This window comes from Sinohyriopsis cumingii, chromosome 15, assembly GCF_028554795.1.
Source record: "Sinohyriopsis cumingii isolate HCF-2022 chromosome 15, ASM2855479v2, whole genome shotgun sequence".
NCBI lineage: Eukaryota > Metazoa > Mollusca > Bivalvia > Unionida > Unionidae > Sinohyriopsis > Sinohyriopsis cumingii.
In genome coordinates, this window is record NC_142975.1 from 44,761,779 (window position 1) to 44,779,874 (window position 18,096).

The 18,096-nt window shown below is 35.1% G+C and overlaps 1 protein-coding gene across 1 annotated transcript; it reads right to left on the minus strand.

Moving 5' to 3' along the window:
* Positions 1-9,225: 9,225 nt before the first annotated feature.
* LOC149781717 (uncharacterized) lies at positions 9,226-13,479 on the minus strand. The gene is made up of 3 exons (XM_089935817.1): positions 13,325-13,479; positions 11,686-11,840; positions 9,226-9,357 (listed from the first exon to the last, which is right to left on the minus strand). The coding sequence occupies exons 1-2, from the start codon at positions 13,389-13,391 to the stop codon at positions 11,695-11,697; spliced, it is 213 nt and encodes a 70-aa protein (XP_089791943.1). The 5' UTR covers positions 13,392-13,479; the 3' UTR covers positions 9,226-9,357; positions 11,686-11,694.
* Positions 13,480-18,096: the final 4,617 nt, after the last annotated feature.

Below are 18,096 nucleotides of genomic sequence, written 5' to 3' on the forward strand. Positions count from 1 at the left end.
TAGTTTATAAGTTTAAAAATAAAACCGCAGTGCGGTCTGATTTGAACCACTGTGATAATATGTTTTATTGTTTATTTGAAGGACAATTTGATAAATGGTAGGCTGTGATCTAATGAACGTCGTACATTTTCATTCTTTTGTAGAACAAAGTTAAATTTGTATTTTTTCTTTTAAAAATAAAACCTATTTTGACAAGCAAATTCAACAAATGTTTCTTCTCCTTCCTTGTGTTCATTGGTACAAAGTGACAGTTTGATTTATTGCTAATAAAATGTTTTTGAGCAAGTAAATAGTAGCAATTGTTTTCTTCGAATAGTTTCATTGACTATGTTCCAAGTCAAATTTTTATTTTTAACGAACTCGATCACGACCAATACCCCTGATTATAAACATGTTCTCTCTTTCGTGTAGAAGTAAAGCGAACCTAAACACCTAAGTATGCATGTGAGAAGTGAGCATTTAAACAGTTCCAGGTTGGTGTCTTTTAACGATTTATAAGGATATTAGAATATTCACATGTTGTTTTCTCTTAATCACGTACTAGTATTCTAGAAAACCGAAATTTAAAATTAAGCAACATTTATTACAGCGACGAGACTGGAGAAATTTTGCAACATTAGTAAAAACTTTTAAAGATGAATATTGATGTGAAGCGAATATCTTGCCGGAATAAAATAATATTTTAGGAACTTAAAATTTAACAGTTACTAGACTAGGTACGTTTCTACTCTTTCAGTTCGAATCTGAGAACAATCGAAATAAAACTTACGCAATTAATAGATCACTCGTATATTTTTGTACCTCCATCACGTTTTGGGAAGTGGGTGGGTGATATAATATGATTCCCCCCCCCCTCAGTCGTCATCTAGGAGATGATCAACTACGGTGTTAGTGCCGGGATCGAGCTAACAATAATATAAAGTATGAAATTAATAGATGGAATAATAGAGATATGAACAAATACATATAATAAAGCATCAGGAAGTGAACAAAGCATTACTACCAATTTAATCAATTATATAAACCAAATCAAATAGAACATGACATTTGTATTATACACTTTCTATTTATTAGAAATATAATGAAATAATTAGGCGCAATACAATTTGCCGTTCTGTTAAGACAAATTTCGTCATATTGTGGAGTGAATGATTGAATTCAAATTGCTGACATGTCAGCATTAACATGGCTGCTTCCTGTCCTTTCCAAATCACTGTTGGTGACATGTCTGAGTTACTATATTTATTTTCCTTCTCTCTGTCTCTCGTTATCTCTGTCTCTCTGTCTCTCTCTGTGTCTCTCTCACTCCCCCCACTCCTCTCTCTCTCTCTCTGTACCTTGACCGTAACGTGGAAGTCTGCTTCAATTCCCACTATATGGTACGCGAATGGAGCTATCTTTTGTTGTTCTTTACTAATACTCTATGTGTCTCTTATGTGAAGCTTATCTCTTTCCATTTCCAGATCCCTCAATTATTTGTCAGACCAACGTCGTTTTGACGATTTATTTAACGAGAAAAATTACTATTTATTTTTTCGGAGTCACTCAGACTTTCCTTTTGGCATCAAAAACACATGGACCTACTAATTTCACGAGAGAGATTACTTAAAACCTTGGATTCCTTTTGGGAACACACACACACACACACACACACACACACACACACACGCGTTTTGCTTAGCCTATCAGTATTAAAGTTTCCTAACCACAACAAGTTTAACACTCCCATCGAAGTCATACAATTTTCTTTTAAACATCATTGCTTAATAACTATTGTGGAAATATCATTCTGACATATTTCAAATGGCCACCAAACCTCCCTGGATTTACTCTACTTTGTAATTTACTCAACTTGACTTTACGTAAACACACCTGTCGGAAAGTTATCAAAGTTGGTTCTGATTAAAATTCCTCGTGCCCCAAAAGTAAGAGAGGTTAACCACCTCAAGATACCAATTGATTGCAAGCCAAGCCCATACGTCAATGTTAATGGGTCCGTGTTACGCTGAACACAACAAAATGTGCTGCGCCTAAACATCTACAAATATATTGCACCATTTCACCCGTAGAGGGGAATGGACCAATCAGATTCAAAGTAAGAACGTTTGAAAATCATTACATAATTACAAGACCAGTGAGACTTAGGGATGTTTTGAAACGAAAATCAATAAACTGTAAGTGGAGTAATGATAAGCAGACATAGGGATGTTATGAAAGTCTTTTTAATATTTGTCAATCTAATTTTGATATTAAAACGATTAATAGTTTATTTGTATAACTCATAAGTATAGGTTCATAATTTCATGCTTTTCAATATCGTTTTATGAACGATACATTCAAATTCACATGCATTTCAATATCGTTATATGAACGATACATTCAAGACTTTGTTTATATTGGAGTGTAGATCATGTACTACATTGCTTATTAATCATGTTTCCCTAGTAAAATGTATTATATTCTATTATGTACTACTAAGATTAGGGTTTTTGTTTCCAAACAATGCAGGATATGTGATTGGGAATCCATTTTTTTGTTAGATGTGTGTTTGGGGGCGGGGAGTGGAGGGTGCACTGGGGCAGATGTTAAATATATGTTGCATCTCTTTCGGAATTTCGCAACGGAAGCAGTTTATGTTGGCTGGTTTGTATCTTAAGTGCTTTCCGAAACAGCTGTCTAACTTTGTTCTATACATTTTCCACAGCAACCATGTAAAATGTCCACGCCCAGTTGAAAATACTTTAACGTTTCTTCCTGAAGGTCCGATTAGTGAGTTTGGTACCGAGCGTAGAAAGCTTCTCGTTGTTGGGTGCGCATGTTATCGGGGTTGTATTTATGAGCATCAGGCAAATATGGCAGGACATCGTGTTTATTGGCTTGGGTATTGAAAAAGAGTGTAAATAGCCTTTGACCATTTCTGTCATTCCAAACATTTTAGGCATTCTACTCAAAGGCATGGCCAAGTAACTCATCGAATCTATAAACTATACTGTCCTACTTGCAAGAAAATGAATTGTACTCGTTCAAAGGCTTTTAAGGACGTTCGGTGTTTGGTCCATATAATGAGAAGAAATTGTCCATCGTCTCGATAAATTGAGTGCAATCACCGCGGCTTAGCAATGGCAATCTCCGTAACGTTCGATGTCCTCTTGACTCGATAGCGTCTAAGATGCATTGAGTAAAATTGGTCAACGTGTTATGGCCTCGACAGATTATATCACATCCTTCGGGAATCTTGCTACAGTGAGGGCAATGACGTAAGATAGGATTTTGGATGCACTTCTCGCACGCACTATGAGCCGTGCAGAAATTAGGAATATGAATGCCAGTCTCTTGCATGCATTCGAAATCGAAAAAAAAAAATGAAATTGCCTTTCTTCTGGCCATCTTCCTCCTCCTGTTGGGAATGTTATCTTGGAATGTAGCATTCGTATTCAAAGTCCGCGGTTTAGTTAAAAGTGGGACATCGTTTCTTTCCTGAACATGCGTACACCTTGGCACTGTTGGTGCGTATGACTTGTAGAACATCATTTCAGTAATTGTCAAGTACGTTTCTGCTGTGAACCTTGCGTATTTAGATGCTGATCGTAACATGTTCGACTGACAAATGTTCGTTGATAGGCTGAGTAATGAACTCGTTTATGTCCTTGGTCTAGACAGGGTTTTGAGGACAAACATACTGGACATTTCGATCCGCAATGCTCTCCATGGTTATATCCATATTCACATTTCCCACAATAATAACCGTGTCCCAAAATGCATTGATACTGATAATGACAGGCCAGCTTGCTTTAACCGGAGTTCTGCTTCTCTTTGTTGTTCGGCTCGGTTCGATCGTTGAATAGTTTTCTAGTCTTTTTTCCATTCTGCCGTGTCGTTCTTGTCTGCATACGTTCGTCCTATGACGATGGCACCAGTTCGACACATCTTTTCTTGAGATTGTTAATTTGGACGAGGCTACGCTTGGTTCTGCGAAGGTTGTCCACCAATAACACTTTTCTGCATACGTCCCATTGGGAAGACGAACGGGGGCCATGTACAGTGTGAAACATGTCGTTGGACTGCTGAACTTGTTGAATCTTGTCAATGATTTTGGAAGGTATCAATTCTGCTGATCTGCTAAACTCGATGAAATCAAGTGACTTCTAACTGTCGTGATAAACGGAAAGTGTCAAGCAATCGTCTTCATACGTTCGACATTACCTTTTCAATGTGTTTACAATGAATCTAACAAATCGGTGATGAACCCTTGTTTTCTCCAGAGGAAAGTCTGACTTGAAATCTTTAAATTTCACCGTGAGGTGTAGGAAATAGTTCTGAATTTTGTAGATGAGCGTTTACCTGTCTCTCGAATGTGGTAATACTTTTCAGATGATAGTGGTGGTGGTGGACTTTGGTTTGACTTAGACCCTCTGGATCTGGATTCAGACGCGACAGGTGTGGATTCTGGCACACTGGTATCATCTTCGAAATCACTGACACGAATTTTAGCCAAGACTTCAGCTAATGTGCAAGCCGTTATGTCACGTTTCTGATTCTTACTTTCTTCTCCTTTCTCCATGAAATGGTGCGATCTTGTCATTGTGATTGCAAAATGTCAAATGACTCAATTCTAAACGCCATGGTGCATACATATAGAATTAAAGTTAGTTTTTTCAATATATGAAAGGTCATTGTCTTCCCTTAAAATATTGATTTCACTCTCAATCTTACAAGGAGATGGAACAGCCAACATAGATTGAACTTCTGATGAAAGCTTTACGTGGTGTCATAAGAAGGGTTTCTTCAGAGAAGCCGACGGACCACTCACATTCTTTCAAGATAATATTCGAGATACTTGCTATATATGGTCATCAGAATGTCCATAACCTCAAAGCAAGACAGGTTTTAATAGAGACAAAGTTCAAGTTACTTTTTATGATTGCCAAGAGAAAGGACATTGGTCTACATACCGGCATACGATTAAAGAGAACTATACAGGAGCAGGAGGAGAAGGCTACCGAACATGAAGAAGAACCATGCGATAAGGAGGAAGAACCCATAACCACCAAGAAAGAGAAGACGAGATGAACGTGAGGAAGAATAAGAGTAGCAAAAACCTGTGACAGTGAAAGTAAAGAAATTCAAACAAAGGGAGTGAAAAGAAAACAAGAAGCAAAAGGAACGTTTTAAAGTTATATGCTGTGAAATTCTATTGTAGCTTCTAAAAGAATGTGCCAGAAACTAAAACGTGGGTGTCTTTTGGTTCTGCTTTTTTTGTAATAATAATAATGACCAACACTCATGTACTCACATACGTACATCATGGGAAGAAAGGGATTTCAGTTTAATTTGATTTGGGGAACGTTGAGTAGTCTCTGTTCGAGAGAGGTGGGTGGCCCGAAAAGGACAGTTGTGTGTTCGTTTAGTTAACAAACTCATGAACGGGAGTTAATGCGCTTTAGCTACCTTATCCCTTTGACACGACCAATGCATACTTCTTGACCTGCTACTGTCGATGATTTCGTAGAAATCACTAATGTTGGTATCTCAGGCGTAGTGGGACGTAGTTGACTGGGTTGGGCTGTTTGGCCCGGTAAGGTTTTTTTCGCTTGGGTCGTATTAAAAACGTCTGATACATCTGGCTGAGACTCCTTAACTCTGCCAAAATATCAAAGAGTACCATTTGACTTTTACTGTTTTCTTCTTCTGTCTGTTGTTGTTGAATGAGAAAGGCTTTTTCTGCCTCTTTTTGCTGTTGCAAAATTGTCTCCAATCTTTCATTCTGCCTCTGTCTACGATCCTAGAGTATAGATTATGTGATGAATGCTGTTTTTAAAGTGCATTCTCTGTATGACATTGGAATCGAGTATGACATTTATTATATCCGTCCTAGTATTAGAGCAATTATTCTTTCTTTGTGATGTAGTCAAAATCAATATCCATTTGTGTCATTTTGCTAATATATTTAGCCACTATATCTGGTGTAGCTGTGCTATACCGATTACAAATATTCTCCAGTTCTTAATTCTGGTCAGAGCAATAGGTCACTTCTGATGCTTTTTTTCTATTGTAATCGCATGCATGGTATCTCGAAGAAGATCAAAATAGAATGATCTGTTGTTAGTATGTTAAACTTCAGACCTGCTTTTGCAACACTAGCAGGATTGCACGGAATACAATAATCAGTTGTATTGAGACGTCTTACAGCATGTGGTAATTTCTTGCTTGCGAGGAGCTTAATATTTGCATAAACCGCTATCGTCGATAGCTAAATACTCAAGATTTTAAACTTGTTACCGACAGCAAATTTATCCGTTGTGCCATTTTTGTCTTCTTTCTAATAGAAGAAAAACCCGTATGTAAATATTCATAAATTCATGGCCATCAGAAGGTTCAATATTTATGTTTGTTTCTCATTGACAGCCTCCTTACCGGTTGAAGAATAAAGAGGAAAGGGCCCATTCGTAATCATCAAGTTGTAATCTTTCTTTCCATTCCTCTAGTCAACTTGAAGTTTAAATACGAACTATATCAAATATTAGACTAATACACCTAAATGTGAACCTCAGATTGCCAACGGAAAAACACAAACCTGAACCGAATCAAAATTTAAAAGTACAACTCGTCGCTAAACTGAAACAAAAAAGATACAATAATCACACTATCTTCGATTCAACTTGTAATAAGAAGTGATTTTATTCTCATTAATGAAAATTGAAAGCTGAATGCGAAAAATAACAATTTCAGATACATGCCAGTTGACTCAATATTGCTCTGCATACTCTGTACGTGTAGCTAGGTCAATCAGTGGAAATTGTGCGGAACACTAACTTCAGCCTAAAAATACTTGAAAAATTGAATATGTTGTGATGGTCATCATTGTAAAAGAATGTTTAATTGATGATGACGACCACGTGGTTATTTTACAGGATCTTGGGAGAACATGCGACGGAAAACAGCAATCACATGTTCCAATATGGAGATACTCCACTATCGTTGTCTGTCACTGGAAAGCAAGGTCACAGATGACTAGGAATGTAAAGAAAAAAATCAGTCATATACAATGAAGTGAAAAATACAATGATTACAATCTGCTTCCGGTCAACTACTTCTGACACAGTGGTGGCATTATCAAATCCTAGACCGGTGCACATGGTGCATTATCTAAATGAATGGTCTCATTCTGAAAGAAAATACCGAATAATTAAACCACATTGTATACGCAGCTGCTTCATTTTGAATTTTTAGTGGTAAAAATATGTTAGACTAAAAAAGTAATTTGCATAAATTTGGAACCTTTTGTAAACAATAAGGCTTTGAAAAATCATTAATATATGTCTATACCCTGTTGTAGAATGAAATCGCTCTAGACTTTATTTTAAAACCTGAACGACGTTTGGCTCTTTGAAAAAAACTCAGCTCAAAAATAGACTTATGTATACCCATAATGTTCGTTACATTTTGTGAATCTATATATTTTAATGGTCGTTTAGTAAGCAACATATTAAGTAGCTAATAGTGTTCGTTGGTACTTTGGGCTGAAGTCATTAAGTTTCAAAAAACAGAATTTTGTGGCGTTTTGACCTTGGAAGGAAACGAGGAAGTCTTTTTAATTAACTGTATTGGATTTGATAGCAGGTCATTGGTTTCCGATAGGAAAACTTTGTCACCTGATTTCTGATTGACTGGCTGTTAAAGAACCTGACCTTTTTGTCAAGTTTGACTGATATGGAGTTGAATAAATGAACCTCGTCCTGTTTCTTAGGTTTTGTATATAAGGGATATTTAACTAAAAAATTAATTATTTCTGTCTTAAAGACCAGTCTTAGTGGAATATTTTTAGCTGCGTTCAACTATTCTGAAGGAAGTTTATTTTCGTCCAATTATTTATTGGAATGTCAAATTGCTCTTAAAAGTTAGATCTAAGTAGCTCTTTTGAATTACTTTGAATTCATTTAACGACATTCTGGATTGTATGAGTCTGACATATCAACATTATTCAAAGCAATTGGCATATCAGCACAATAGATTGGACTTTATTCGGAACACTACTGGAACTCATTTCGAATACTCGCTAATTTAGGACCTGTGATAGAACTTTTATAACTGTTTCGTTCACGATAGTCTAAATTCTTTCTAAATTGTTTGGTATTTTGTGGAACTAAAGTGTTTGTTGAATCTTATAAACATTATTTTCAATATTTTCTGTTACTATGTATGATAATATCGGGGCGTAACAAGCAATTTATGGAGCTCCTTCTGTGATACGACCTTCTTTAAAATATCACCAAAAAATGTTATTCTTGATTTTGAATTTTAAATTTTTCTTGCTTAGGATTTTCCTTAGTCCTTCGTATTTTAGTTTCACATATGAGAGACACCTACCGGAGACCACAAAAAATCTCAAAGACATCCTGGTCAGGGCGAAGCTGGCCCCAACCACTAATCAAGACCACACTAGTCGATAACAGGTGCAAAACCTGTCAACATATGATAGAGATCAAGACATTTGCTATGATAGTGACTGGAGTAAAACTAAACATACATGATCCAAACAAAACGTGCAAAACAGAGAATGTCATTTATCTCACCACATGTAAGATCTGTAGCCTTCAGTATGTCGGACAAACTGAAAAGACACACACACACACACACACATATATATATATATATATATATATATATATATATATATATATATATATATATATATATATATATATATGAATGATGTTTTGACGTTTTCTATTCAGTAGAAGTTAGAGGTGTCTGCGAGAGTTTTAATGATAATAACATTGATTTTTTTTTATATCCTAGCAGTTTTTCGTCTCTGTTTTGCTTAAAAATATACGTATAAAATATTGCGTTATGTCAAGCACAATGAATAAATATTTAGGGTCTTCCATCAGGTGTTATTAGAGCACCACTAATCTCTGCAACTGTCAGTTCTACAATATAGGGAGAAATAACAAAATCAATCAATGCATGTCTGAACATATCAATCGCACATGTGTAAGTATGTATACGTTTATTCATATATATATATATATATATATATATATATATATATATATATATATATATATATATATATATATATATATATATATACATACATACATACATACATACATATGAAGCAATGGATAACCACAATATCCTTATTTACAGAAAAATGTTCACATTAAACGGTAAAAGTAAGTCTGTAAGCGTACTTCAAATGGTTAAATAAATAAGAGCTGATAATAATCAAATCTTTATTGATGTCATGTAATCAATTGATGTTGCATATGACCTATTGACACGTTCATTAGCCCGTTGCCTTGTACTTCACAGTGTCGGCTCATCCGGTTCCAACGCTATATCAGCGAGATTCTGTAAATATAAAGTATGATTATGACTTTGAATACAAATTTAATTAATGATTTTGTTTCACAGTATATTTCAATATTCTTCTGAACCGTTATAGTAAGTACATTTATATGCAGCAAAGTTCACTGACCCCGACTTTCTGATAAACAAAATCTATTTTCCTCCATTCCTATGAATGTATGATCCCGTTAGCTATTTCATAAAAGAACGAGAAATTAATGCAAAGTTTCATACAAAATCAAGTGGCGACATAAACTCGAACATTTCCAAGTCCTTGTGCAAAAGTGTTCTACCGAATGTACTTTTTTATATATCCAAAATCAATGCATAAGGATTATTGTTCTACATTACTGTGAATATTGATGTAAATTTAAAGCAAAATAAGTCGTCCTGAGAATATAATCGCGTGAATAGATTTGCCTGTAGTAATTTCAGATTGAGCGTGAACTCTGTCTAGATTTTAGTTTTAAACCCTGTATAACCTTTCGCTATTGGGAAACACTTAACTATACAATTGAGGTTTGTACCCAATTAACTAAATCAGAACGAACTAAACATCATCGTGTATTAAGGATTGAAGTGCATTGTCATGTGTACTACATATTTATATAACTTTATGACGGGAAGATGTCTTAGGGAATGGATACTTTTCCATAAAAAAAATGTTCGGAATACTTGTGGGATCAGGTTTTTCATTTTGACCATATGTGAAGAAATTTCAAAGGGGAATGTCTTGTTCATTATACGGTGGCTAGCTGAATTTCAGTATAGTTCTGTTACTGAGTATAAATTATAATTTGCTATTTGAACCGATAAACCTGCTCTGGTTTTAATTAAAGCCAACATTAAATAGCCGCGTGTTATCTTTCGACATTAAACAAAGGAAATTTTGTGTATTCAATGATTTTAATACATAATGCCATACTGACGCTTAATTCACTTTGGTTTACGTGTTTGATTGATTCTTTGTATGCCTATTTTTATTTTGGCATCTAAAAGAATGCCTTCATATATTCGGGGTACATAGAAAATGTCTGTACACATTTTTGTACATAGAAAATATCTGCACACATTTGGTACATGGAAAATATCTGTACACATTTTAGTACATATAAAATATCTGCACACAGTTTAGTATATATAAAATATCTGTACACATTTTAGTACATATAAAATGTCTGTACACATTTGGGTACATAGAAAATATCTGTATACATTTTAATACATATAAAATATCTGTACACATTTCGGTACATAAAAAAGGTCTGTACTAATTTTGGTACATAGAAAATGCCTGTACACATTTTGGGACATAAAAAATGTCTGTACACATTTGGGTACACAGAAAATATCTGTATAGATTTTGGTACATATAAAATATCTGTACACATTTGGTACATATAAAAAAGTCTGCACACATTTTGGTACATATAAAGCTAGTTTGGTGTAAACTAAAACGGTGATGGTGTTGTAGTTATGTGCGTGACTAACCCTGTTACGTCATAACGATGAAATTATATCCTTTCTGCGAACTAAAAATAATATTAATGATAATGACGTCACTAGACAAACATGACAAAAAGATGATACGATAGTTATCAAATGTACAAATTTGAATGGTCCAGTAACCTTTGCTGAACCCCTGTCTAGAAACGTAAGTGCGTAGGAGACGAATAGGGAGCATTAAGCAAATCGTTTTTCCGCGTTATTTGTCTGGTAAGATTGGTTACAAAACAAAGAAACATAAAAGCGGCAAAAATTAATACTACTGTTTTTACTATTACATTGCAAATAATGAACAAATCTAAAATATTGACCGCTTCGGAGGCCTAAGTGGTTAGAGCGAGGTTCATATGCGGGAAATTGCGGGTTCGATCTTCGGCTGAGTCATACCAAAGACTTATATAATTATTACTAGCAACTGCCTCGCTTGGCACTCAGCATTAAGAGGTTAGTGTTGGGACTGGTCAGGATAATGTGACTGGGTGGGGCATGTTTTAACCTGTCTGCTGCATGATGTCCCAGTACTCGACAACACTATAAACTGCCAAACTATAGACGACGCAGCAATATGATTGTTAAAGCTATGTCAAAATCTGAACACACGCACACACACGCATCCACAAACAGAGATACACAAAAACTAAAATATAAAATAATTTTGAGTACTAAAACAAGGTTAAAATAATTCTGAACCGTAAAAATAAAATTAAGAACGGGATCGTACTCGAATAAGAAATTATTGACACTGAATTTAGCTACAACATATTGGCTACATTACAACTCAGAGAGAGACAGAGACAGAGGCAGAGACAGATAAAGGCTACATACAGTTTAATGTCACCATCTTCTACAGCAGTGCGCCCAGCCGCACTTTAGTTGCCATGGGGGGCAATTGGGGCACCTGCCTGCATATATGGGATATGGCCAGTAACACGCATACCTGTCTGGTACACAAATGCATCGACGTTGATGATACCAGTCACCTGTAAATGTAATAAGAAACGATGCATAAAAGAAATGAATCATCTGCAGAAAAGAATTTATCCAGAGGGATACTTATCGCCAAAAAAATATAAGATGGTATTATTTTCAGCTTTAAACAAGTACCAATTCAATATGATAGTCATTTTAAGCAATCCCTATCGGCCACTTCTTGCAGACCCTCGAAGAAAGAAGCTTTTCCAAAGTGTTCATGTAAATATTCACTTCTTCAGACGATTTTTATCTTTTTTATTTAATTTGCTTATTTACGTGGGAGCATTTTTGCAGCTCTTTCTTTCTTAACTAAAACCAGTCTTCTTTGTGGGACTGTCTATTTCAGCTTTCTACAAGAAATGTACATGACAGAAAAGACAAGTGTACCACTCGAAAATAATGGCAAACAGCACTGAGCAAAACAAAAGTGGACACCGCAATCATGCTTCAAGCATGCTTCATTCAAGAGAATGACTTAGTGTTATAGGAGTATGTTATACAGGTACGAAATTCAGCACAGAGAGAGAGAGAACAAAGTCTAAAATAAGTAGAACTGACTGGGGGGGGGGCATACTCCCTATACTTTACACAATAGTTCAGGTTTTCATGTTACCAGAAATAATAGATACACCCTTTTGAAGAAACGAAGAGCTAAATGAACTTATTATATTTAGACAGCAACACCAACAGGATTTTCTCCTCTCTTTATGCTCATCGTGTATTTACTTAACTCGTACGCATTTGATAAACTCGTTGCACTGCAGTTAGAGTTGACGAGACAGTTTATATAAAAGAATTCTTCTTTAAGTACAGTGGAGCTATGCCCTAAATCAAAGTACCACACAATTGTCGAAAACCGTTGACATGATTTAATCTCAGCCATAATTCAAGATAACTTTTTATGCTACTGTTATGTTAATAATGTTCGTCATTTTGCATTTTGTAGCGACGTGCTTATTTGTATTGGCATGATTATATATATATATATATATATATATATATATATATATATATATATATATATATATATATATATATATATATATATATACCAAGTGCTTTTCTTAGGAACTCAGTTAGATATAAACCAAGTGCTTTTCTTAGGATCTGAATTATAATTATTATTATGATACATCATTTAGTTTAAAATTCAATAACGAACAAGAGAGAGAGAGAGAGAGAGACAGAGAGAGAGAGAGAGAGATGGTGCGACTAAAGGTAATGTTGTGGAACGTTAAATGCCACTATGTAAGGCAAAATAAAACAAACGATTCAAATATGTATGCACTCTCCAATCATTGTTGAAAGTTTTCCTAGATTTCTGATGATTCAAAATCATAAATTTGGAACAAAAATTATTTCACATTAATAGTAACTTATACGTTAGGATAAATTAATCTTCTGGTACATGTAGAAACTTTAACCAACCTTATTACATGAACATGTTTTGTGTCTCCCTTTTTCTCTATGCCTGCCTCACAGTGTAACTTACCTTGTGTCGGAGCAATGAAAACGGCCAAGGTGGAGGCAACGATTAACAACAGAAGTAGTTTTGACATTCTGTGCTTTGAAGCCTTCAATGATCTCGGCACGAAATCAACGTCTTGCTTGATCTTCTGGATTCCGACAACATAGGTGCCTTATATAGAGAAAGCTGTCACATAAAACTCGCCTAATTTCTGTCAAAACTGAATGTATGTATGAATAATTAATTATTTGACTATTTTTTATATCTAGTATGTAATGCTGATGTAAGATTTTAATGCTGTCCAGAAGAAGAAAAACACAGCATAAAAATGTCGATTGTACGAGTGACAGAAACATATCAATGAAATCCCCAAGGCATCGGTATGAAAACCACATGTTTAAACTTGTTTGATTTGCTCAACATGTTTGATATTTACAATGACATTTTAATTCCTTATATAAATATAATCAAAAAATGACGGCGAGATCAAAGTTGTAACGATCTGAGGCAGCAGATAGGACAATAGAATCATTATTATAGCATTTTATATGAAATATTTTTTAAAAAAAATAATTATACCGCTTACATATAAGATGCGGTTCACTGTGAAAGTTTAACATCAAGATGAGCAAAGATAGTAACGGTATATTTTGAATCTGTACATCGTATATGCTGAAATCAGTCTTTTTTGTCAGATCAGCAGTAAAGCACGCAACACTTCACAGTCAGAAATCCTTAGCACCCCGATGCGAAATAATGAAAGAATCATACATTGGGCGGCCTGACGTTGTTCAGTGGTCCATTCTAATATTGAATATGCTTACTGATAGTGGAGCTTGTCATTCGGAGACGAATGTTTGCATCCTGGATTGTACAGGACTTGGAAGGTCTGGGGAATATCTGGTTAAATACATAATTATACAATATGCTGTACAAAACGGGTCATAATTACAGAAACCGTTTGACCGCCCAAAGCAGCCAAAACGGATGAAGTTGACTAATATAATATAAATCAACTTCTATTCAAAAGTGAATCGCCACTAAAAAATCATTTTTATTGCTGTAAGATACGTTAGAACGCTATTAAAAGAGCCTTTAACCGCTATTTTACACTAATTGCTTAGGCAGAGGTGAACCTCTGTCTTGCAATCATGCAGCCAGAATGCAATTATAAGCAGGGTTTTGAAGTATTACGTACATCATTAGTATAACATGGGTATTATTTTGCTTTTCTTCACAAGAACTAATATAGATGATTAATTAATGTAGGGGAATCTTCAGAATATCAAATGAATGATTGCGCCATACGAAATGAGGAAACATTTGTATTGGAGTTCATTTGTAAGGAATTTCAGATTTCTGACAAACGAGACATTTTGCGGTAAAATGAAGAAATCTAAACTTACATTAAAAATGGCGTGGAACATTTACCTAAAGAATATTTACCACTATTAATATAATTCATTAGATATTGAAGCAACTAATTGGGAGGGTTTTGGGTATATTTTAACTTAAGATCTCTCTCCCCCTGCCAGTTCCGTACTCGTACTAGTTAAATATAGTAATGTATTCATATTGTACCATATACAATCAACACATAGTGAAATGGTTCCTTACACATTTGAACTGTTTCCATTTAAATCATAATTCAAGTGTTCGGTAAATTAACAATGGGGATTTATTATATTTATTCGCTGATAAGTCGGGTCCATCCGCAAGCAACATTATCTGATCTGCGGTCACATAATTCGCCCGCAGATTGTGTCTATTTTGTTTGTTCTACATGATTTTTATAAGGAACTGCATAAACCGAGATCGGCCGTTGCATTATGCAACAGAAGATCTGGGTCTATGCAGAATGCTGTTGTAACGTATTAGCAAGGGAGTATATATGTAAGCATACATGAAATATTGTCATAACTGTACCAAACAGGTTAATCTTAAGTTATTCCCTGGGGCAAGACCTTACAGTCTAACTGAAGACTGTTTGATACGAACCGCAGCCTTCCTGCCCTGTAGAGTCGACATGCATTACTTTTGTCTCAGGTAAATTAAATTTATTGGAAAGACAAAATACATAGATGACATGTTCCTGCAGTTGCTGTTTTGTGTTTTATGCCTTTTCTCAGTGCAAGATTAGGTTATATATGGCGGCGAATATGACTGGTGGAGGAAGAAGATAATACCAGTAAAACCATCGACCCACGGGAAGCTACAGACAAGACGTCTTACATATCCACGGTGGTCGATCCCCAGACTCGAACCCATGCTGACAGGACTAAGACGGCAGCCATCGGTAAAGACGAGTTCTTTAGTCCACTCCTTAAAACCGAACACCTACGATAAGATAAATTTAACTGTACTACACTTTAAAAATAGTATCACTATTTCCATTTCGTTTCATTTTTCGTTATAAATTTATAACCAACAATCCATATTTATTTATTTCTTTCTCGATTACTAAGCGATGTACTTGTTTTATTTTGCTGCCTCTCCGAAACATTTATTTCTCATTTTTCGTTTTCTTTCTTTTATCGGAAAGACAAAAGCGTGCATTGTCTTTTTTATACCTACTCACATCGGTAGAACATAAAGAAATGTATATCCCGTGCAAGCAGAAGTACAAAGTATAGCATAACCAAACCGAATACTTTACAAAATATGATACTATTGACGCATCTTAGGGATCGATTTTTTTACCGTCTGTAAGCAGTGAGTATCTAACAGCTGACTTAAGCTACGTAAACTACCGTACATAGGCAGAATTTTCCCGTTTCAATAACGTGCCATAAGCTATGCAGAAACGTGAATAATTGCGTACCTTTATGGCAAACATCGACCTGACGTAATTTGGCTTAAAGAAAAAATGAATGTTTTTATTATATTTGCTCTGAATCAAAATCAGTCTGCCAGACGATATGTGCAATACCAACGTGAGTTCCGGGCCCTTGATACTTTGGATGACGTAAGTTTAATATGAAGATGTCGCTTTCCAAGAAAAACTATTTGCAACTTAATGATTTTGTGGAAGCTGATATAGAGAAATACATACTGAGATCTCACCCTGGTACTGACACACATTCAGGTTGGTAAACCAGCAATATTACAATATTAACGTGATTCAAATTTGCCACTTGCCACTTCAAAATCCCATGCTAAGAATAGCATTTGCTTGCTCAATAAGAATATAATTGCTGAATATCTATCTATCTATCTATCTATCTATCTATCTATCTATCTATCTATCTATCTATCTAATATAATGAAAATGTCACACAGCTAAGAAAATCACACACTCAATCTTTTGGAGAATAACACATGTGTTGAGGAATCAAACGTCTATAATTGCCAATGTGTTCATAGTAAGTTTCAATGTTATTCTACCAAAAGATGGAATATGATATCGAATAGTTCATTCAAGTTATGGTGCGTGTCACAAATATAATTATATACTTAAATTTATGATGATGAGAGTGGAATAAATATCTTTGCCATATCTGGACGATCAGTTTTTGAAAGTTAATTTGTGTTTATGTCAGGTATAATGTTTTATGAAGGAAAATAGCATGGGGAATGAATTAGAACATGTTTAGTTTGTTTTGCATTTGTTGTGTTTTTTTGTTTGTTGCTTTTTGTTTTAATACATATAACAATTTACATCTGTAACTAATACGTACGATTTGACAAATTGTGCAATTGTAGTGATGTCCAAACCAAAGAACGTCTAACAATTTGGTCTACGTTAGTCTATTAGACATTGTATTTCCCCTCAGAGTAATTACTAAACTGGAATGTAGCTCTGTCATCACTGCCATTGGTCAAGTTGTCATTTGTGCCTGAAGTTTAACACATTAAGCACACACTTCTTGTTTCCATTCACCTTGTGATGGAAGCTGCGATTCACACATTACTTCCTCGAAACGTTTTCAGATATCATCTACACAAAGAGAAAAATAGGAAAATAAGAATGCCTTTGACTACTGGAGCCTTGATTGAATTTTTGAAGGCAAAGGACAAACCAAAAATAAAATAGATCTGAATAGCATTGATTTGCACCAGAAAGTCAGACTTCTCAAAGTGGGCAACAACAGGACAGGGGAAGATGTCCGAGTAGATCCACTGAAGAATTTCAAGCATTCGTTGTTCGACGAAATGTATTTGTCCTAGTCAGCAGCCAGCCATATGGATATTTTCCACTATAGAGATTACATGGTAAATATCTTGACGTAGGGGAAAGAAACCACGAGCACAACTGGATTCTTCCTTGCTGAGGAAACCTCACACTTCGATGTCTCACAATGGTAGTCTTAATGACCTTTATAAGAAAATCAAACAACGGAACGGGTTATAAATGATGGATCGTTTGTATTTGGACAAGTATTTGTATTGTTTGAAAGGTGTTGATATACACCCGAGGCTGAATTGAAGTGGTAGCGTGCTGCATTAAATGGATTCTGATAACGAGTACAAAACCATAACTGAAGACGTTTTACCTTAAATGGGAAACATCATCCGTCAAACTGTGCAAATGAATTTAGAGTGTTCCGAATGTATCCCATGTCCTAAATGTGCTGACACATCAACAGTCTTCATGTATCATATTGTTACTGACATAAGTCTTTCAGCGAATTCACAACAATCCAAATTGTTGCTTTAGTCCAGACCGTCTTATTAGCACTTTGATATTACTTTGGTTCCTCTCTACCAAAATCTGAAACACAACATTAAATACATCTTGAAGATTGAACGTAAAATAAAAAATTAAAAGAGGAGATGCGCATTAGGAATGAATTAAT